At 43.2% G+C, this 22,147-nt stretch overlaps 1 protein-coding gene and 1 long non-coding RNA gene across 6 annotated transcripts; one reads left to right on the top strand and one right to left on the bottom strand.

The window, feature by feature from the left end:
• Positions 1-222: 222 nt before the first annotated feature.
• On the bottom strand, positions 223-14,632 carry LOC133899988 (uncharacterized). Of its 2 annotated transcripts, XR_009906476.1 has the most exons (5): positions 14,288-14,632; positions 13,589-13,662; positions 13,257-13,351; positions 12,957-13,178; positions 223-1,941 (listed from the first exon to the last, which is right to left on the bottom strand). It is a non-coding gene; the product is annotated as an uncharacterized LOC133899988 (long non-coding RNA). The 2 variants fall into 2 exon arrangements; XR_009906477.1 differs by lacking the exon at positions 223-1,941 and having other exon boundaries at positions 12,828-13,178; positions 14,288-14,631.
• Positions 7,082-13,587, top strand: LOC133899965 (ABC transporter B family member 21-like). 4 transcript variants are annotated; one of them, XM_062341032.1, is made up of 11 exons: positions 7,082-7,179; positions 7,686-8,215; positions 8,305-8,702; positions 8,827-9,065; positions 9,865-10,390; positions 10,486-10,759; positions 10,846-11,684; positions 11,767-12,033; positions 12,208-12,471; positions 12,565-12,858; positions 12,970-13,587. In XM_062341032.1, exons 2-11 carry the CDS (start codon positions 7,858-7,860, stop codon positions 13,321-13,323), a joined length of 3,813 nt encoding a protein of 1,270 aa, XP_062197016.1. In that variant the 5' UTR covers positions 7,082-7,179; positions 7,686-7,857; the 3' UTR covers positions 13,324-13,587. The 4 variants fall into 4 exon arrangements, with proteins under 4 accessions (XP_062197016.1, XP_062197007.1, XP_062197024.1 ...); XM_062341023.1 differs by lacking the exon at positions 7,082-7,179 and adding an exon at positions 7,205-7,593; XM_062341040.1 differs by lacking the exon at positions 7,082-7,179 and adding an exon at positions 7,205-7,414.
• Positions 14,633-22,147: the final 7,515 nt, after the last annotated feature.

A 22,147-nucleotide genomic window follows, 5' to 3' on the forward strand; every position in this document is an offset into this window, starting at 1 on the left:
GTTCTTACATGTAATATGAGATTTGCAAATAAATAAGTTGCTCCAAGATTATCACACCATAGATATGCTGACCTGGATTGAGAAACACCGAGTTCTTCCAAAATAGTCTGAACCCAAATAATTTCAACAGTAGCATTAGCAAGAGACTTATACTCTGCTTTAGTACTAGACTTGGACATTGTAGCCTATTTACAAGCACTCCAAGATACAAGATTTAAAACTAAAAAAAAACAACAAAACCTCCTGTAGATCTTCTATCATCTGAACATCCTACTCAGTCTGCATCAGAGAATGCACTAACCAAAAAAGAAGATGATCTTCTAAATTTAATCCCCAATTTTGAAGTATAGGAAATATAACGCAAAATTTGTTTCACTGCTGTCCAATATAATGATGTTGGTGCATGAAGGAATTAACAAACTTTGTTAACAGAGAAGGCAATATCTGGGTGAGTTAATGTCAAATACTGCAAAACACCAACAATACTTTTATACCTTGTTGAATCTTCACTCTTTAAAGGATTACCTTCAATTATTGAAATTTTCTCTGATGTTGAGATAGGAGTAGTCACAGGCTTGCAGTGTTTCGTCCCAACTTGCTCTAATAATTTAGTAGCATATTTTTCCTGAGAATAACACCATATGTAGCTTTCTTTACTTTAATTCCTAGAAAATAGTGAAGATCTCCTAATTCCTTCAAGGCAAACTCACTATTCAAATTCTGAAGAAGAGCTTCTACTGCATTATCCGAAAAACTAGCCACAATAATGTCATCCACACAGATAAGAAAAATATAATCACTCCCCCTTATTAAAAATAAACAAAGATGTATTGGCTTTAGAAGCAACAAAACCAAGCTGCTGCAATTTTGTACTAGGTCTAAAATACCATGCCCGAGGAGCTTGCTTGAGTCCATACAATATTTTATCCAGTTTGCATATATATTCAGAATGAGAGGAATTTTCATACCTAGGTGGCTGCCTCATATAGACTTCCTCCTCTAGAACGCCATGGAGAAACACGTTCTTTACATCCAACTGTCGAAGACACCAATTCCTGTAAACAACATTCACAATAGGACTAAAAGTATTCTCATAACCAATATCGTATCGTTGTTTTAACCCTTCTACAACTAAACGCGCCTTATACCTTTCAACTGTTCCATCAGCTTCCCGTTTTATCTTATAAACACATTTACAATCTATAACATTACTAGCACCTTTAGGTGGAACCAAGTGCCAAGTTTGATTATTCATTAACGCAAGGTACTCCTCATCCATTGCTTGCTTCCACCTAGAATCTTCCATTACATCTTGTAAGTTCTGAGGTTCTCCTGTTGCACTAAGAAAACCATACCGTATTGTTTCATCAGTAAACATATTAGGTTTAACACTATTGTTGTGCAGCCGAGTAACGAGACTTAAATCAACGGTCTCTTTCGGATTAAAACTTAGATCATAATCTCCAGATTGTGTGCTAGAATTGGCCAAATCATGCACATGAGGTAACATAGAGATACATGTAGCCTCGATTTCCTATTGCTACCGCCGTGCCGGTTGCTGCATTGAAGGCGCCAACGGTCGATGCATAGATTCACGTGGCGATGCAAGAGGTGTTGGTGCAGGCTTTCGTGGCACACACGCTTGGATAGCAGCACCGAGCGACGCCACACGTGCTGGAGTAGAAGCACCGGGCGACGCCATGCACATGCGCACTGAGCCAGGTGCACCGAGCGACGCCAAGTACCGATGCAACGCACCACTGGACAGCCCAAACTCTGGATCACCCACCAGAGGAACTCCTCGGGAATCCACGCCAGGATTTCTTGTGGTCATAGATGAAGGGGCACCAGGAGACATAAAATCATGGTCTTCCGCAGGATTTCCTTGTGAGCTTGCATCAAGATTTTCTTCGAGTACAATGTTTTGTTCTTCATCCTATACTGAAACAGACTCAGCAATATCATTAGACATGTTAGCATCTACTGTAACATCCCCAATGCGATCGCAATTTAGCAAAGTTGGATGAAGGAGAAGCAGTTTATATCAGAGTTGAGCTCCAGCATTCAGATGGAGGTGAGTAAAAGAAAAAATAGTCTCATAAAAAACCACATCCCTTGAGATATAGACACAACCAGTTGTGATGTCAACACACTTATAGCCCTTATGAAGGCTACTATACCCAAGAAAACTGCATCGAGTGGAACGAAATTGAAGTTTCCGCATGTTATAAGGACGAAGGTTTGGCCAACAAGCACATACAAACACACGAAGAAAAGTATAGTATGGTTTATGTCCAAAAAGCCGTTCCAAAGGTGACTCAAAATTAAGAACTTTAGATTACATCCGATTTATGAGATAGATAGCAGAAGAAAAAGCTTCATCACAAAATTTTAATGGCATAAAAGCATGAGCAAGGAGAGCTAAACCAACTTCAATAATATGATGATTTTTTTTTCCAGCAGATTCATTCTGTTAATGAGCATGAGGACAAGAAAGATGATGTGAAATGTCTACCTTCTTAAAGAAGGGACTCAATTTTTTATATTCACCACCTCAATCTATCTGCATGGTTAGAATTTTCTTTCAACATGTTGCTGAAACTTATGAAATCTACTGAAAACATCAGACTTGCTCTTTAGAAGATAAATCCAAATGAATTTACTAAAATCATCAACAAAACTTACATATTACTTATTTCTTCTAACAGAACTAGGTGCAGATCCCCACACATCGGAGAACACAAGTTCTGAAGGAAATTTAGAAACACTTGTAGACCTAGGATATGGGAGTTGATGACTCTTAGCTTGTTGACAAGCATCACAAATTGACTCTTTATTGGACTCTAGAGAGCAAGGTAAATTGCTACTACTAATAACCTTTTGAACTGTGACTGAAGAAGGATGACCTAAACAATTGTGCCATCATTCAGATGACACCTTGATAGCACTAAGAGCTTGACTTGGTGAGGACGACTCTTGAAGAATTGTAAAAGGATTTACCTCTACATCTGCCTCATAGAAGAATTTTCTTCGTTGCTTGATCCTTAACCAAAAATAAATCAGGATGAAATTCAAAATAGGCATTATTGTCAGAAGTAAGACGATGAACTAAGATAAGATTTTTTTTTGGCATTTGGAACATGAAGAATACTATTAAGATGAAGATCATGAATTGGGGTGTAAACTGTAGACTTACCAACATGATTAATTTTTATACATGCACCATTGGTTGTATGGACCTGATCATGTCCATTGTACTTCTCACATGTGGTTAGCTTGTCTAATTCATTGGTAATGTGATCAGTCGCACCAGTGTCTATGTACCAATTAGTGTCAACACCCTAAGAAGTAACAACAGTATTGGCGCCCTTTTCTTCACCAGTGAAGGTAATATCGAATCTCTTCCAGCAGCGATGAACGGTATGACCAACCTTGGAACAAAGTTGGCACACCGGTTTGGAACATGTCGAATTGTTGTTGTTGTATCCTCGACCACCTCGTCCTCCACCATGGTTGCCATCACCTCGTCCATGTCCTCCTTGGCCACGTGAATTTCTCCCACGTGAGACACTATTGGCAGTCACCTGGTACTAGGACTTCTGTGCCTCTAACTGAGCTTCTGTGGACAACAACTAAGCATAGAGATCACTTAAACTTCCTGCATCAAGTCTAGCACTTACCGCCTCCATGAGCGAATTGTATTCAGCATCAAGTCCCGTAAGAATATAAGACACGATGTCATCTTCATCAAGCCACTTGCCAGCGGCGGCCATCTCATCTGCATAACCCTTCATCTTGGAGAAGTACACAGCAGCAGACATGTCATCCTTGTGTGTACTTGTAAGCTTGGACTGTAGATAGATGATCCTTGAACATGACTGAGAAGCAAACATCTCTTGGATTGCTTTCCAGAAATCAGCGACGCAAGTCAGGGTTGCCACTTGAGCGAGGACTTCCCTGGACAACGACGCCAGAACATAACTTAGCACTTGCTGGTCGTGGCGATCCAAGGAGAGAGTGTCAGGTTTGGCACAACTTCGATGGTCTTGTCGTCTCTTGTGAGCTCAACTGTCACAGGCGGCATCTGGACAGAACCATCCAGGTAACCAATGAGTTGAGCACCCCTAATCGCGGCAGCACTGGAGCTTTCCAAAGGATAAAATTATCCCTGGTCAGCTTCTCGGTGACCGGCAGCCCGAGCGATGAGCCATGCATGATGGCAAGCGCAGGAGAAGAAGAAGTAGATGAATTTGACATAGATGCATTAGAAGAGATAGGCTCTGATGCCATGAAATAAATTGTGAAGCGTTGAACCCTTATGGGCCGCTCTGCATGTTAATATAGGACGGGAAAAGCCCCCGCTATGGCATATAGTGATCATGCGAGATATGCAGGAGATTAGTTTGAAAGAGTACAATATCTATCTCTAAAGGCTATTGTCGAAGGATGAACTCCTCAAGCGGGGATCATGAGGGACCCCCTTCGAGATTCGACCGAGGGGATGATTCTGAATCTACCTCGTATGTGAAATTAATGCGAGTATATGGGATGTAGGCGGGACGGAGGATCGACTGCTAGTGGGAGTAAATTCTCAAGGGATTTTTAGATAGATTCGCTGTATGGAGCGTAATACCCTACTCTTGTGTGTATGCTATAAATACTCAGGGAATGCCTTTCTTTGGATATCTTGTGTTACAAGGATTTTTGTCTAAGTCTAGAGCTCCAGTCTTGCTTCGAGCTTGGTGAACCTCTGCTTCAGCTCGCCCGGACTTGGTGACCCGTGTGTCCTGACTTGTTCTTCTCCGGGGTGTACTCCCCCCTTTTATCCCGTCGGGGAGGCTTGGCGTGCCCAGAAAGGAGGGCACGAGTCCTCAAGAGCCATAAATAGAAAGCAACCATCATGGGGCTGCAGTTTGATGTTACAGAGGGTTAAAAATGCGTCCTCGACCGGTCCTATTGCCCATCATGCCACCTTTTAGCTGGTGCAGCAGGAGGGCCCACCGGGCAGCCACCGAGCAACCCCGCGTGCCCGCCCGGTCAGAGCAGGCTTGACACAGCAGGACAGCAGACGATATGCTTCGAGCCCAGCGACGAAATCTCCAAGCCACGCAGGATGATGCGCGATGGGACCCGTCGCATTAAATATCTCCACGCCTCCCTGCCAGGCGGTGGCAGGGACTGACAACAGGCGTGGAGGGAGTGGTTGGAAGTGATAGGCCATGCTCCCTCTTAAATGTAGCATCGGGCCTCTCACCAATTGACACCTCACCGCTGAGCCCTTGTGGGGTCCACCGGCAAGGGGCTTCTTAGGTCCTCGGGGAACTCTGGGTGCTCGGGGACTACTGTTCATAGCCCCGAGCGTCCTCTCCCGGATATGTCTCTTCTCGATCCTCGGGGAACTCGGGTACTCGGGGACCACTGTTCATGGCCCCGAGCGCCCTCTCTCGAAACTGCCTTCTCGGGTCCTCGGGGAACTCGGGTACTCGGGGACTACTGTTCATAGCCCCGAGCACCCCTCCCGGAACTGGGTCTTCTCAGGCCTCGGAGAGGTAGTCCCCGAGGGATGGTGCCACGTGGCATTCTTCTGTCCTGACCTTGGGACTCGGGGACTCCTAATTCCCATGTCACCGACAGCTATACAATCAGAACATACCAAAATTATCTCTAACTACCAAAACAAATTGATCTCCAGTACCTATACAAACCGAATATAACACAAACTCTAACAGAGCTAAGAACCATGGTCATTAGCAGCTAATACTACTATTAACGATGAATTAGGCTCGCTTGATCCATGTGGAAGATGCCCACATGAGTTCGCGACACATGCGTCAACGACTCAGATTGCCTAACCAATCATGTCTATCTATCTAGTGGGAGAGAACAGTGCCACAGTCCAACTTGCAATTATTAAGGTAGTGTTTGGTTGGTTAAATAAAATTGAATAGGAAGAGACCATCCTGGATAGGATGGTTCTCGGCGGGAATGGTTCTGGATGAGGTGGTATATGTACGTTGTTTGGTTAGATGTATAGTATGATATGAGAATGTGTTTCATTGAATATACGGGATGGCACGAGAATGTATTTAATTGCTTAAAAGTCATGTATTATATCTATGTATAACTTAATTATTTTACAAAAATAATATTTTTATATTTGCTATTATCACATGAAATAATAAAAATGCATATAAATAGAGCATTATAAAATAACTCATTTTTCACCATATAACCTATGGCTAAAAATAATTTTAGAATTTAGTTCATCATATAAAAAGAATATTAGTGATTTTTTTCTAGATTTTTGAGAATTTATTTGAGACCCTAACAATTGTTAAAAGTTATAAAAATATTCTTTTTTGACTTTTAGTTTAACATAGGTTTTTTTAATCCAATTAAAATAGGTTACATATAAATTATAAAATATATAAAAAAATTATAAGATTTTTAAGCAACATAAGACCAATGTTTTGATTTTTATCAACAAACGAACACTTAAAAAAAAACGAGTACTGTTCACACAGACGACTCTGTCCTAACAGAACGTGGTTCGGCCGATTTTTTTACCGGTTGGTTTAGCATCTTATCAGAATATATTTAGAATATGTATCTCTCTTCATCCTAGACATGGACCGTACAGACAATTAAACGCGTGTAGCAACCACCGTATCTCTGTACTGACTCATGCACGCTCCAGACTAGGAAAAATCTTCCTGTGCGAACGATTGAGCTTGCGTCAGTCTACTCGAGTGTTAATGCTGATACTTATCATGTAATAATGTATTAATGTCAGATATAGGGAGAATATTGTGGGTTCAAAGATGGGGCTGTGATTTCTGATATAGAAACTACTTGTGTGGTGCTAATAATCATCATATCGTAGGTTCTAAAAGAGTGGCTATTGTATATAGCCAAATATGGTGCTTTCTTGACAGTGGGACGATCACGAACCCTTTCGCTCTCTGAAAAATAAAAAGATATTGACAGTGTGATCGGGATCCGGATGAATTCTGAATTGTGAAGGAAAAGCCCCACATCTATAAATACCCGGAGGCCGGCCAGCCAGCCATTATTACCACCGGTTGGAGTTGGCGAGCACTGGGCTGCCACTGGACGACGGATGGATGCTTATTCCTGTGGTCTGCTGAAGCTGCTGTGCCCGGCTGTTGTGCTGCCATGGTGAGTAGTGCATGCGGGCATGCGTGTGAGCCTCACCTCCACATTTTTATATGCTCGCCATGGAATGGAGACCACCGCAGCTGCGCCACTGTCTCGTAGCTTTAATCACTGTCTTCTCGCCGATCTCTCTTTATTTCTTTCTCCTCCAAGCTTTTCTCTTTCTCTTTCCCCTGTGGTGGTGGCGCCTGCGTCCGCGTCCGGCGGCAAGTGCGAAAGCTGCCAACTTTTCTGCTTGGTTTGTCCCCTTCTCCAACCAGAGCTACTACTTCATCGCAAGTTCGCAGTCGGACTCTCCAACTTCGCAGCACTCCTTTATCTCGTCCCCTCTTCCCAAATCGATCTTCTACCCATCGGTTGCTAGATTGTAGATTCAGATTTGTGTGTTACCTTGTTCGTTGTTCTTGCCATGGGCATGTATGTTTGTTTCAAGATTCTAGCTTTTTAGCTGTGAGGCACTGAGATGAATCCACTGACTGAATGTGTGTACAATTATTGGGCCGTGGCAGGTGAGGTGCTGCTGGTATGCAGGAGCTTGTTAGGGATCAATTATCGTACGAGCAGAGCAGCGGCACACTGCAGTTCTTGCCCCAAGCAGCAGTGCCCAATCTTGCCCGGTAGAAGGGTGCGTGAGTGCGGAGCTGCTTCGAATCTTGGGGGGCGTGGTGAAGGCGCGCGGCCATGCCGGAGTCCTGGAGACCGGCGGAGGCGAATGCCTCCCCGCCGTCGGCGGCTCAGAGCCCGGGCGATGTCAAGGGGCGCGAGGCGTGCGAGCCTCCGGGCGGCGGCGCGATGCCGCGGGTGCCGTTCCACAGGCTGTTCGCGTTCGCGGACTCCACGGACGCGGCGCTGATGCTGCTGGGCGCGCTCGGCGCCGTGGCCAACGGGGCCGCGATGCCGTTCATGACCGTGCTCTTTGGCAACCTCATCGACGCCTTCGGCGGGGCGCTCGGCATCCACGACGTCGTCAACCGGGTCTCCATGGTCTCGCTCGACTTCATCTACCTCGCCATAGCCTCCGCCGTTGCGTCGTTCGTCCGTAAGTAGTAGTATGCTACAGCTCCCAAGAACCAGACACTGAGCTGAGCACTGCAAACTAAGGCTGCTGAACTGTTGTCGTCCGACCAGAGGTGACGTGCTGGATGGTCACCGGCGAGCGGCAGGCGGCGCGGATACGGAACCTGTACCTGAAGACCATCCTGAGGCAGGAGGTCGCCTTCTTCGACAAGTACACCAACACCGGCGAGATCGTCGGGAGGATGTCCGGCGACACAGTGCTGATCCAGGATGCCATGGGCGAGAAGGTTGGCAAGTTCATCCAGCTGGTGGTGACATTCTTCGGTGGCTTCATCGTCGCCTTCGCGCAAGGCTGGCTGCTCACCCTGGTCATGATGGCCACCATCCCGCCGCTCGTCCTAGCGGGCGCGGTCATGTCGAACGTCGTGGCGAAGATGGCGTCCCTGGGCCAGGCGGCCTACGCGGAGTCGTCGGTGGTGGTGGAGCAGACTATCGGTTCCATAAGAACGGTGAGCACACAGGCAAATTAATCCCCATACACGCATGGTGTCCATCACCATTCTCCCATCACCATCAGAGGTGACCATGAGTCCATGACATGCCGACAGTGTGCCTGACCGACGAACGCTGCAGGTTGCATCTTTCACCGGAGAGAAACGGGCGGTGGATAAATACAGCAAGTCCCTGAAGAGCGCCTACAAGTCCGGCGTCCGGGAGGGCCTCGCCGCGGGGCTCGGCATGGGCACAGCCATGGTGCTCCTCTTCTGCGGCTACTCGCTGGGGATATGGTATGGCGCCAAGCTGATCCTTGAGAAGGGGTACACCGGAGCCAAGGTCATGAATGTGATCTTTGCAGTCCTAACCGGTTCTCTGTAAGTTTCTCTGCATTTCTAAGTTGCATATGATTCAATAATCTTTGTGCTCCATAACAGTAGTAGTTGAAAATTTTAATTCCTCCATTCCAGCTTAATAGGTTCTGTAGTCCAGTCAATTTCTTGGTTCGTAATCCTGGGGAATTTCTGAAACTACTGCAATTGGTAGTTAGCGCATGATTACGCTAATGGTAATGGATGTTTACTTCATTAACCTGTACTTGCAAATTGCTACCGATGACGGAGCTGATGGAGGTTGCAACAGATAAAGTCGTGTGTGCTATGATGATTTGGACGTGTTAGGTTGTCATACGTGCCTTTTCAGACAAATGATACCACCTTGTTATCGTGGGCAAAATTGCTTAACGGACTTTGGAAGCAGGTTGACTGGTTCACTAGAATTGCGACTCATATACCCATGTCCCTTTTTCTGATTGGACTCATAGACCCTTGTCCCTTCTGTTTCAAGCTGGTAGTATATTGGACCAATGGTACCTAACTACCAACTTTTAGCGGCAGGCTCAACAGAAAGCAAAAATGCTTTTCTCTTTCAACAGAACAGATGGCGTCCATTGAACTAGAACAATTAACTCGAAGTTCTACGAAGTTCTCATAGTACTTGCAACAAATAGGTGTCACCTGTTGAAAATTTTATTGACCCGTGTACTGCTCTCTGTTTTTAGTTTTGCTGTTTTCCTTTTTCTTTCCTTCACAATACTCAGAGTGTTTTTCAGTTAAATTAACCAAGCAAACTGATGATCGATTCAAGAACCTGATATTTCATTACCATATTCACCAGTGCTCTAGGTCAGGCGTCGCCAAGCATGAAAGCATTTGCAGGTGGGCAAGCAGCTGCATACAAAATGTTTGAGACAATCAACAGAACACCAGAGATCGACTCGTATAGCACCACAGGGAGGAAGCTGGAGGACATTCGAGGGAATATCGAGTTTAAGGATGTCTATTTCTCCTATCCAACAAGGCCTGATGAGCAAATATTCAAGGGTTTCTCTCTCACCATACCTAGTGGCACAACGGTCGCATTGGTAGGCCAGAGCGGGAGTGGTAAATCCACGGTCATCAGCCTAATTGAAAGGTTTTACGACCCTCAACTTGGTGATGTTCTGATAGATGGTGTGAATCTCAAGGAGTTCCAGTTAAGGTGGATCAGAAGTAAAATTGGCCTTGTGAGCCAAGAGCCAGTCCTATTTGCTGCCAGCATAAAGGAAAACATAGCTTACGGCAAAGACAATGCGACGGATCAGGAAATTAGAGCTGCGGCTGAGCTTGCCAATGCTGCCAAATTCATTGATAAAATGCCTCAGGTAAGAAGTCTGTTCATTCAGCAACCTTTACATTTTCTGGTGGTTCAGGTAGTTGTGCAGCATGTATTGAGATATCTGTCTCTGGTATTTCACAGGGCTTTGATACTTCTGTTGGTGAGCATGGGACACAGCTTTCTGGTGGACAGAAGCAAAGAATTGCCATCGCAAGAGCAATTCTGAAAGATCCAAGAATCCTACTATTGGATGAAGCTACAAGTGCTCTGGATGCAGAGTCTGAAAGGATTGTGCAGGAGGCTCTTGACAGGGTCATGACAAACAGGACAACTGTCATAGTTGCGCACCGTCTGAGTACTGTTAGAAATGCTGATACAATTGCTGTCATTCATCAAGGATCACTGGTTGAAAAGGGTAAATTTGTGAAACATCAATTGCCTAAATCCTTTACTCATGGCATTTTTACTGAACCATTTAACATTGTGATTTTCTTGAACCAGGTCCACACAATGAGCTTCTGAAGGATCCAGAAGGAGCTTATAGCCAGCTGATACGGCTACAGGAAGCAATCCGGCAGGACAAGCCTGATCGAAAGGGTGATTCTGGAGCTCGTTCGGGCAAACAGTCAATAAATAAGTCAGCTAGCCGGAGGTCATCCCATGATAACAGCAGCCACCACTCTTTCTCAGTACCATTCGGTATGCCTCTTGGGATCGACATTCAGGATGGTTCATCTAAGGAACTTTGTGACGAGATGCCACAGGAAGTGCCTCTCAGCCGCCTTGCATCTCTGAACAAGCCAGAGATACCGGTGCTCATACTAGGTTCCATTGCCTCGGTCGTCAGTGGAGTAATCTTCCCAATCTTTGCGATACTCCTGTCAAATGTGATCAAAGCATTCTATGAGCCCCCACATCTGCTAAGGAGGGATTCACAGTTCTGGTCATCCATGTTCTTGGTGTTTGGTGCAGTGTACTTCCTGTCACTCCCTCTCAGTTCGTACCTTTTCTCTGTAGCTGGGTGCAGGCTGATCAGAAGGATCAGGCTGATGACATTTGAGAAGGTGGTAAACATGGAGATCGAATGGTTCGATCACCCAGAAAACTCAAGTGGAGCTATTGGTGCAAGGCTATCAGCTGATGCAGCAAAAGTTAGAGGGCTTGTGGGTGATGCACTTCAATTGGTTGTGCAAAACTCTACAACCTTAGTTGCTGGTTTGGTAATTGCCTTCGTTTCAAACTGGGAGTTATCACTTATCATCTTAGCTTTAATACCGCTCATTGGCCTAAATGGATGGATCCAGATGAAGTTTATTCAGGGTTTCAGTGCAGATGCCAAGGTTTGTTCTCTTCTACTGAACTGCATGTACCTCAGGTTCCTTTTTCTATTTTCAAACTTCATTCTGTTATTTGTTAATGCAGATGATGTATGAGGAGGCGAGCCAAGTGGCCAATGATGCAGTAAGCAGTATAAGAACAGTAGCCTCATTCTCAGCTGAAGAAAAGGTGATGGATTTGTACAAGAAAAAATGTGAAGGCCCCCTAAGAACAGGAATCAGGACAGGGATTATAAGTGGAATTGGTTTTGGCGTTTCCTTTTTCTTGCTATTTGGGGTATATGCAGCTAGCTTTTATGCTGGTGCTCGGCTTGTCGAGGAAAGGAAGACAACTTTCCCTAAAGTTTTCAGGGTAAGTACTCTGGCAGTACTGATAAAATGTTAATTTCAGCTTGGCTTTCATGTTAAGGAAGAAATAAACGTTTAGAAGGACTAGATAAATGTGAAGTCAAAGAAACATGATCTGGATCAAGTATCATGTAGCTTTCCAATGAAGAGCTCTAATGATTTGACCATCTACATGCAGGTTTTCCTTGCTCTTGCAATGGCAGCAATTGGGGTGTCACAATCAAGTACCCTTACATCGGATTCTTTCAAAGCAAAATCTGCTGCATCTTCTATATTTGCAATAGTGGACCGAAAATCTAGGATAGACCCAAGTGAGGATGCAGGGGTGACTGTTGAGACACTGCAAGGAAATATTGAATTCCAGCATGTTAGCTTTAGATATCCGACCAGGCCAGATGTTCAGATTTTCCGGGACCTCTGCTTGACAATTCATGCTGGAAAGGCAAGTGACCTTCCTAACATATAAGATCCTGTATAAGTCCCATTATGGTTACTAAAGCTATGTAGCTAACAATTTGAATTATTTGTTTTTCAGACTGTTGCGCTTGTAGGAGAGAGCGGTAGTGGCAAATCGACAGCAATTTCATTGATTCAGAGGTTCTACAATCCGGATGTAGGCCATATACTACTAGATGGCGTGGACATACAGAAGTTTCAGCTAAGATGGCTAAGGCAACAAATGGGCCTGGTTAGTCAAGAACCAGCTTTGTTTAACGATACGATACGGGCAAACATTGCTTATGGGAAGGATGGACAAGCAACAGAATCTGAGATCATAGCTGCTGCAGAGTTGGCAAATGCTCACAAATTTATCAGTTCTTCGCTCCAGGTTAGATTCTTTCATTGGATTTTGTCAATAAATCTAGATGTGGCTTTGCTATACAATCAATCAAGCATAAAAGACTTCTTTAAAGAAGTGTTTGTTACCTGAAAAATGCAGGGGTATGACACAATGGCTGGAGAGCGTGGAGCTCAGTTGTCAGGAGGGCAGAAGCAGCGTGTGGCGATCGCCCGCGCAATTGTGAAGAACCCTAGGATCCTGCTGCTGGACGAAGCAACCAGTGCACTGGATGCTGAATCCGAACGGGTGGTCCAGGATGCGCTGGACAGGGTGATGGTGAACCGGACAACGGTGATCGTCGCACACCGCTTATCAACAATACAAAATGCGGATTTAATTGCGGTCGTGAGGAATGGGGTGATCATTGAGAAGGGAAAGCACGATACCTTGATCAACATCAAGGATGGCGCGTACGCGTCCCTCGTCGCCCTTCACTCAGCAGGCTCTTCATAGTGGGTGGTAGTATGGTTCCTGCAAACGTCTACTGAACATATATGAACAAAAGGGACTGGCACATCCTGTGTAGCAAGTCAGGTGCTGGTCTCTGTTCCTCTATTGATGACATACATAATTGCTTATACCTAAGCGGGAAAAATGTTACAAATAGCAAGGGCCAAATGTAAATGCAACGTGCTGGTCCTTAACAAAGTATCTGAATTATAAACATATGTATATGTACTTTCGAACATAGAAACAAAGTAGATGATTATTATGATACCTCTGATGTTCGTGCTGTTGTTTTCCCTTCGGTATGACGGTGCTGTTATAGCTTGCAAGAACATAGTGATGGACCTGCTCAGGAAAGAAAGAGCAGATCAGAAAGATGCCCTATGGAAACAGATTTATCTACCACCACGATTGTCATCTCATAACCACGAAATCAGGTGGAAAATGAGTAAAGAGAAGGACCAAATTTGATACATGGAAGTATAAAACCACTGAAAAGACCACTAAAAAAATAGGAGGAATTCAGGATTTGACGCTTTATTCCTTAACTCTGATATATACTGCTTTATGTCTCATTGACATATGGCTATTTTGTTGAGAGGAAGAAACAATAATACTGCTTAGACAATTATTAAGGGCATGAGGATCGACAGCACAAGATTTCTTCCTAAATTTACCATAACCCTCTCAATTTTCAAGCGGAGAGTAGAAAGGCACAGAACGAATCTGGTAATAATCGATTTGAGTCAATCATATGCACAGTATGATTCCACAGGACGGTGGGAAAAGGACCTGAGATTGTTAGCAAGTAACAAGGGGTTTAATTCTCCATGAAAAAAAACTAAACCTGCGCCAAGAGAGCTTAAGCTTCAGCAGATTTAAATACACCTAAACCACTGTTGATGCGACGCCCTTCTCTGTTGGGATGGACCAGGGGCAAAAACTGAGGCGAAGCAGAGCAAGAGCAAACCTAGTCGACAGCGTGGCGGGAGAAGGCGGCGCCGCCAGGTGGCCATGAGACCTTACCGCCGCTGTCCTCCATCGATCACCGGGCCACGGGCGTCCGAGACTCTGCGGCGAGCCTGACGAAGACCAGCGCCGCAGCCAGAGCTTCCTGCGTTGGCGAGGATCTCTCTCTCCCTCTCCCGTTGAGATTCTTGTGCACGGGCAGTCGAATTGAACCTAAAAACTATGATGGTGCCGAGGAGCGTTGACATTACGTGGCTTGTTTATCGAAGCAGATGAGATGGCGGAGTAGAATTTGTGGAGAAGGATTCGGTGGGTTGGACCGTTGGAGTCAGACTGAATGACGATGGTGCCTTTGGTAATTGCAGGTTGCAACCGCCGACTACTCTGACTTGGTCAATATTCTATAGCATTCCGTATCACTTAACCAGCAATACTGTTTGATTCATTACCATCTATTACAATATTTTTAGCAAAATCGTGTTTAAGATGTGACGAATAAATTGCTCGTCACACTTTAGACAAAGTTTAGCAAAGAAATTAGTCTATAACCGATGAGATCAAAGATTAAAAAACTATAACATGCTAAAATTATGGCAGGGAATCAAACAACTGTCAGAGAAAGTCTAACAAAATATGATAAAGTGCGGTAGCGAACCAAACATACCCTTAATCCTGCATTCACTACATACACATAGGAAGAGAGGTGTGTTCACCTTACCAATATCGGCCAGTTACTGAATAATATCCACACATCAACGTGGAGAAAAAAATCCATGCAGAAGTCGTGCAATTCCATCCCAATGAAGCACCTTCCCAGATCGACGCCACTTGTCCCCCATCGATCTCAAACCATTCCCATTCCCTCAACTCATTCTCAACGTCGACTCCTCCTGTGACTTCCGAAAGAGCGAGTTCTGAGCGACTCGTTCCAGGCGAGCAAGCAAGGCGCGGCTCTAGGGACAGTGGCTTCATACAGCCGCTTCCGTCCAGGAGAAAAATGGAGCCACGCCCTCCCTGCGGCGCTAGTGCTCACCTTCTGGAATGAAAATGAGTCCACCTTGTAGCGAAAGGAGTTTTGTTGCCCTAATTTTCTACAATGTCCGCTCTCGCCATCATCGATGGAGAATTCTGCCGCTACGCAGCTGGATGCAAGTGACGGGAGCGTGGTCCATACCCTGCTGCCATCAAGCCTGCCGAGTTGTTCTCCGTCGTGATCATGCCCCGGTCACTGTTGTCATCCACCCTCACCGCTGAGCCAGCCATAGCCAGCGAGATCGTGCTACATTGTGGTTCATCTTCGCTGATCCCTACACTAACTCATCCCCTATCGACATCGTCCTCAATCCCCACTGTCGAGCCAGTTGTTGGTGCTTCGATGGTCTCGGTGGTGATGCATGCATTGATGATCTCGACGTTAACGCCCACATTGGCTGTGTCAACATCGATGACATCGCAATATTCATCTACAATGATGCTGCTAGTTTTGACCTTGTCGGTTTTGGAAACAACCAAAGCCATGTCACTTCAAGATTCATCAACTGAGGTAACAGAGCTAACAAAATTGAGCCTAACATAACTTTTCATAATGTAATTAAACCATTTAAATTTTTATCACATTGTACTATAGGTGAATTATAACCATGGTCAAACTTTACTTGTATATCAAGTTGGAATGACTTTCAAATCATCACTATGTGAAAAAAAAAATAATAGAGACACGAAATTAGTGACGGATTGTTAGGACCCATCACTAAAGAATATTTAGTGACGAGTTATTTAGTGATGGTTTTTTCTACGACCCGTCACTTATGTAGCATTGGATCGGGACCAGATCATGTCATCAATGACTGGTCATAAAGTTACCCGTCACTTATGACATTAGTCACTAATGCATAATATATTAGTGATGGTTCTCCCTAGGCCAGTCATAAGTGACAAGTGATGTTATGACCCGTCACTAATGATAAGTCATAAGTGATGTGTACTGTAATGACCCCTCACTAATGACTCAACTCTGTTATTAGAGCTGGGCAGCTACTGCACGTTCAGCAGTTACAGAGCGTGATCATGGCGCCAACTTCTGGCGATTTTCTTCAGTTTCGCTAGAGACTTTCTAATATCTTGTTGATTTAAAATTTGAATTGTTGCTAGATCTTTGAGGGCTTGTATCTCCATCTTTCCTCCTCCTCTAACCCATAGTTGGTAGATTTTTGTGCTTCGAGTTGTAATCTATCATGTTACATCTTTATCCAAAATCTTAGTACAAGTGAGTTGTATTGATGTTAGATTTGATACTAGGGTTGCTCAATCTACCGCGAGATACTACAGATCTAGTGTAATTGTATAAAATTTTTAATTGCATGCTTAATCACGCAACTAAGGTAATTATTAATGAAGAATGAATACTTTTATATTGTAGATGATAGACAGAAGTTGGATGTACCTTGAGACCCGGACTTGTCCAGAGTACCTGAGTGGGGTGAAGTATTTCATGAGTGTTGCGTTGGTGAATATGAAAGATCAGGGTAAAACATCAATGTATTGTCCATGTCACGATTGCAGGAATGATAAGTTCCCAAAACCAGACAACATATATGCACACTTGGTCATACGTGGATTTAAAGAGAATTATACAAGTTAAAACAAACATGGCGAGGAATGCCTTAATGAAGGAGAGATGGATCAGGGGCTCTATGCCGATAGTGTGGATTAAGGATTTACACTCAGTGATATGAACCATGATCTCAGGGATGAGGACATATTATGTTTTAGTGGTAATGATCTCGTGGTTTGCTAAATTCTAGAAATTTGTGCGAGTTTTCAAGGCGCTCTTTATCCTAACTGTAAGAAGAAGTACACGCAGATATTTAGGGACGTAAAACTTCTACAGCTGAAGGCAACCCATGGTTAGATTAACAAGAGTTTTGAAGCATTGCTGGATTTTGTGCTCGAGGGTGTCTATGACGCAAAGAAGATAATTTATCCTTTAGGACTGGAAATACAAAAAATATATGCATATCAGCAGGAGTGTATCTTGTTCCGTGGAGAGTATGCAGAGCTGGATCATTGCCCCATTTGTAGAACCCATCAATATAAGCGAAGAAATTACAGTGGTGAAGGGGATGGAGACAAGAAAAGTAAAGGGTTTTCTAGGAAGGTGGTATGGTATTTTTCTGTAATTTTTTGTCTGAAACAATTGTTTGTCGACAGAAAGGAGACCCAATTGGTGTGTTGGCATAAGGAGTGTCGTAAGAATGACACAATGATATGGCACCTGGTGGATTCCGCTCAGTGGCGAACTATTGATTCCACATTTGGTTGGTTCGCTGAAGAATTGAGAAATATTAGGTTTACTATGAGCACAGAAGGCATGAATCTATTTGGTAACATGAATACTTCACATAGCACCTGACCTGTTGTATTATCGATCTACAACCTTCCACCTTGGCTTTATAAAGAGTAGAAATACATTATATTGTCAATCTTGATATCAGGACTGAAACAATTAGGCAGCTATATCGATGTGTACCTTAGGCCTTTAGTCGATGATCTTAAGAAACTTTGATCGAAAGACGTCGAGGTTTGGGATTAGTGCAAGAAATAGTACTTTACCTTGCACGCCATGTTGTTGGTCACCATCAATAATCTATCAGCACTTCGTAACTTGTCAGTTCATAGCAAAAGAAAAGGTGAAGTTTGCCCTAATTGCTTAGATGATACATGCAGTTTAAGGTTAAATAACTCAATGAAAATAGTATACATGCGGTATCGATGTTTCCTTACCAAGAAGCACTCGTACCAAAATATGGATAAGTAGTTCGATTGTACAAGGGAGAAAGCATTATCTCTAAGGCATTTCAGCAAGAAAGATGTCAACAATCAGATTAAGAATATCAATATTGTCCTTAGCAAGCAAAAATGATCCTCCAAGGATGATGAACAAAAAAGAATGTGGAACAAGAAATTAATATTATTCGAGCTAGAGTATTGAAAAAAATTAGATGTTCACCACTCTATCGACAACGTGCATATAAAGAAGAATATATGCGAGAGTCTGATTGGTACATTGCTCCAAATGAAGCGAAAATGAAAGGATCATGAGAATGCACGAGCTGACCTTGAAGAAATAGGATGAAGACCAGAGCTTCATGTACATAATACGGACAAAGGAAAACACCTACCCTAGCAGCTATCACTCTCTTCAAGAAGGAGAAAAAAAATAATTCTGCGAGTTCTTGCATAGTGTGAAAGTTCTTTTTGGTTACTCGTCCAACATCACAAGACTTGCTTCGTTGAAAGAGGTGAAAATAAATTTCTCCATAATGAAGTCCTATGATTGCCATGTGATGATGACATCATTGCTTGCGGTATCTATTAGGACCATCCTTCCAATTAAGGTTTACGAGGTTATCCTGAGCTTGTGCTTTTTCTTCAATGCAATTGAACAAAAGGTGCTCAATCTAGAGTCACTGGAAGAGCTAGAAACAAGACACTTTGAGACTCTATGTATTATTGAGGTGTATTTCTCACCATTCTTTTTCGATATCATAGTCCATCTCACTGCTCACCTTGTGAAGGAGATACACTACCTTGGCCTTATGTTACTACATCACATATTTTCGTATGAGAGATTTATGGATATTCTCAAGTCGTACGTAAGGAATTGAGTATCTCTCGAGGGATGCACCGTGCAGAGTTACGCGATGGAGGAGGCATTGGAGTGGTCTATTGATTACATTGACTCGAATAACCCAATTAGCGTGCCTAAGTCTCACAATGAGGGGAAGCTCGTAGGTGTAGGGGTTCTGAGGAAGATGGCAATAACTCCTGATCAGAAGACATACGACCAAGCTTATTTTCTCGTGTTGCAACAAATGAGCGAAGGGTGCCCATATGCTGATGAACACAAGTAGATGCTACTTCAAGAGAATCCAGTGCAGACCGAAGCTTGGGTTATAAGGCAACATATGTAAAGGTTCACCACTTAGTTCCGAGATTGAATCAAACAATCGAATACTCCTACAAGTGCTTTGATAAAAAAAATTAGCATCAAACCCTACATACACAATTATGACATATCAAGGGTATGATATAAATAGATATGGATTTTACATGGTTTTCTAAGATAAGAAGAGCGTATATCAGAACAGTGGTGACCGTATAGATGCTCATACAGAGGGGCACATACTACGGTCAAATAGAGAAGATCTGGGAGCTGAACTATTTGGGATTGAAGGTAGCCCTATTTCAGTGTTGTTGGGTATAGGGGACAAAGGACGTCACTAATGACAAGTATGGATTCACTAACATGTTGGATACAAGTTTGAATCCTTCGTACTCACTAAAGATGTTTAACAAGTCTTTTATGTGACTAACATAACAAAGAAGAAACACCATATAGTTCTCGCTGGGAAAAGTCTCATCGTCGGAGTTGCAAATATCGTTGATGAGGAGGAGATAGATCAACTTGATGAAATCCCCCTTTTTGCTACTGCAATCATGCCACACCTTTCGCCGACAAAGAAAACTCCATACCTACGTCTTCGACATAACGAAGGGATCTATGTCAAGAAAACACGAAAACAACGAATTTGAATTCAAGTGCCAAATTTGAATAGTAATATCAAATTTGAATTTATATATATTAAATTTGTAATATTAATGTTAAATTTGAATTTTAGGTTTCAAGTTATTTGAATTTGTAATATTTAATATCAAATTTGTAACTGTAATGTCAAAGTTGAATTTGTATATATTAAATTTGTAATATTAATGCCAAATTTGTATTTTAGTTTCAAGTTATTTGAATTTTAGTTCATCAAAATCTTTTTCTCTTCACGGGATGGTCTGATGCTCTCTTTTTCCTCCTCAGCGGATCATCTAGTGTTCAGATCTCTGGCAGCTCTCTCTGATCTCTTGAAAATCGTCCGCCGAGTTAAATTTATCATCATCTGATTATCTGGCAGCTCTCTCTGATCTCTTGAAAATTGTCCAGCTTCCTCATCCCCGAGCCATCTTTGAGCACTAGGCCGCTGACCTCCGCCCTCCCCCCATGCATCTGCCCTTCGCCCTCCGCCTTCCACCACGTCGAGCCGCCACACCAAAGAGGAAGATGATCGTCGCCAGCCTCCTCGTCCCTGAGCCACCTCCGAGCACCACCTCCCCCGCCCCCCAACGCCATCATAGATTGGAGCTGCAACAGGACGTCACCACCAGGAGCTCTACCAACCACCATCCACGTTGTCCACTAAGAAGGGCCGAGCCATCTACCATCTTCTTCCTCTCCATGGTCAGCAACCACCCCTAAGCTACACCCATCGCCCTCATCTCCCCACTCCAGTCCACCTCGATCCCAACAACGTTCTCCTTAAGCTCCACCATGATGAGGTGAGGCTCATCATCCATCCCTGTTTCTCCCTCTCCCTTCTTATAATTCAAGGAAAAATACATGTTCACGTGAGCCACATGATTAACCTGCTTTTACTTGCAATCTTTAGAGAAGCCAATTAATTTGGATGACTCCTACATAGCGTGGCTATTAGAACAAGATTTAAAAGAGTGAACCCTAGAGTCGTTGGTTGGGTTAATTTAAAATGTTACTACTCCATAAATTACCATTGAAATTAAGTTTAATTTTTAGATTTTAAGAATGGTTGCTCTTTGCAGTTGCGCTATGTCCATGGTGGAGTACCAAATTTCCATTTATGTCCACTCACTAAGTATTTTTCTTTCCATATATCTGATATTTGTTATAGTATTTCCAAATCTCCATATCTTGTTTTCATGGTTGATGTTTCTTTGTATTGCCAGAGCATATTATGTATACTAAAATGCATTTATAAACATCTTAATGAAAATTAATGTCAACAAAGTGATTGGTGAGGACTAGACTAGCCTTCGGGCATTTGTATGCTTGTGATTATATAGGAAAACTAATCATACTGAACCAAACCAAGCCAGGACTAAAGACAATGGAAAGAGTTTTGATTAGGATTTGATGTAAAGGAAACCATATATGATACTATTATAATCTGCTTTGTGCATAATATCTTCTGGGGAAAGTATGGTTCAGTTAATCCTTTTCGACATAACTATTGTTCCTTATGCATTTATTTGCAAAAAATGAATTGTGATAGTGGAATATGGATTAATTCACTGGGAGCATGTTGCATTCCTGAATGTAATAAACTGTCTCGCTATTTCAATCATGAGGATGCTCTATATTTCAAGGACTTGAAAATGATAGGTATGAATCTATGAAAATATTTTTGATTGTAGTTAATGCATGAAGATATGGAATCAATTTAGCCAGACTGTTTATAAATTCTTAGTTATTTCTAGATAAAAAATAATCTAATGGTTGATTAAGTATCATGGGGAAGAAGAGGACATGTACCTCTAAGAAACCACAAATACAGATGATGCTCATACTAGAGGGTGCCCCAACACAAGATGGGGCAGATAAAAGCAGGAGGTCAGATAGGAGCCCAAGCCTGCACCTGTCGTCCTTCTCCGACAGCAATGAAAGTGAGCACTTGTGGCATAACCTGAGCCATATTTCATGCGAATAAGAGAGTCAACATTGGGCATGTAGCCCCAACTATGATCCCACCGAAGAGGTATTGAGATGAGTCAATGCAATCATTGTTGGCATGCCTTGCTCATGCGATCAAGCAATATTTTGTCCCATCTTCGTTGCATGTCCCATCTTCTACGCTTTATTGCATTTTGGTGCTATCACTTTGTTCCAATTTGAATGATTCCTATTCTATTGCACTCTTGGCATCATTTACTCCTTATCTACTAATTTGTACGGCATCCTATTCTAGCTATATCCTTATCCTCTCTCTCTCTCTCTCTC

Source organism: Phragmites australis, chromosome 2, assembly GCF_958298935.1.
Source record: "Phragmites australis chromosome 2, lpPhrAust1.1, whole genome shotgun sequence".
NCBI lineage: Eukaryota > Viridiplantae > Streptophyta > Magnoliopsida > Poales > Poaceae > Phragmites > Phragmites australis.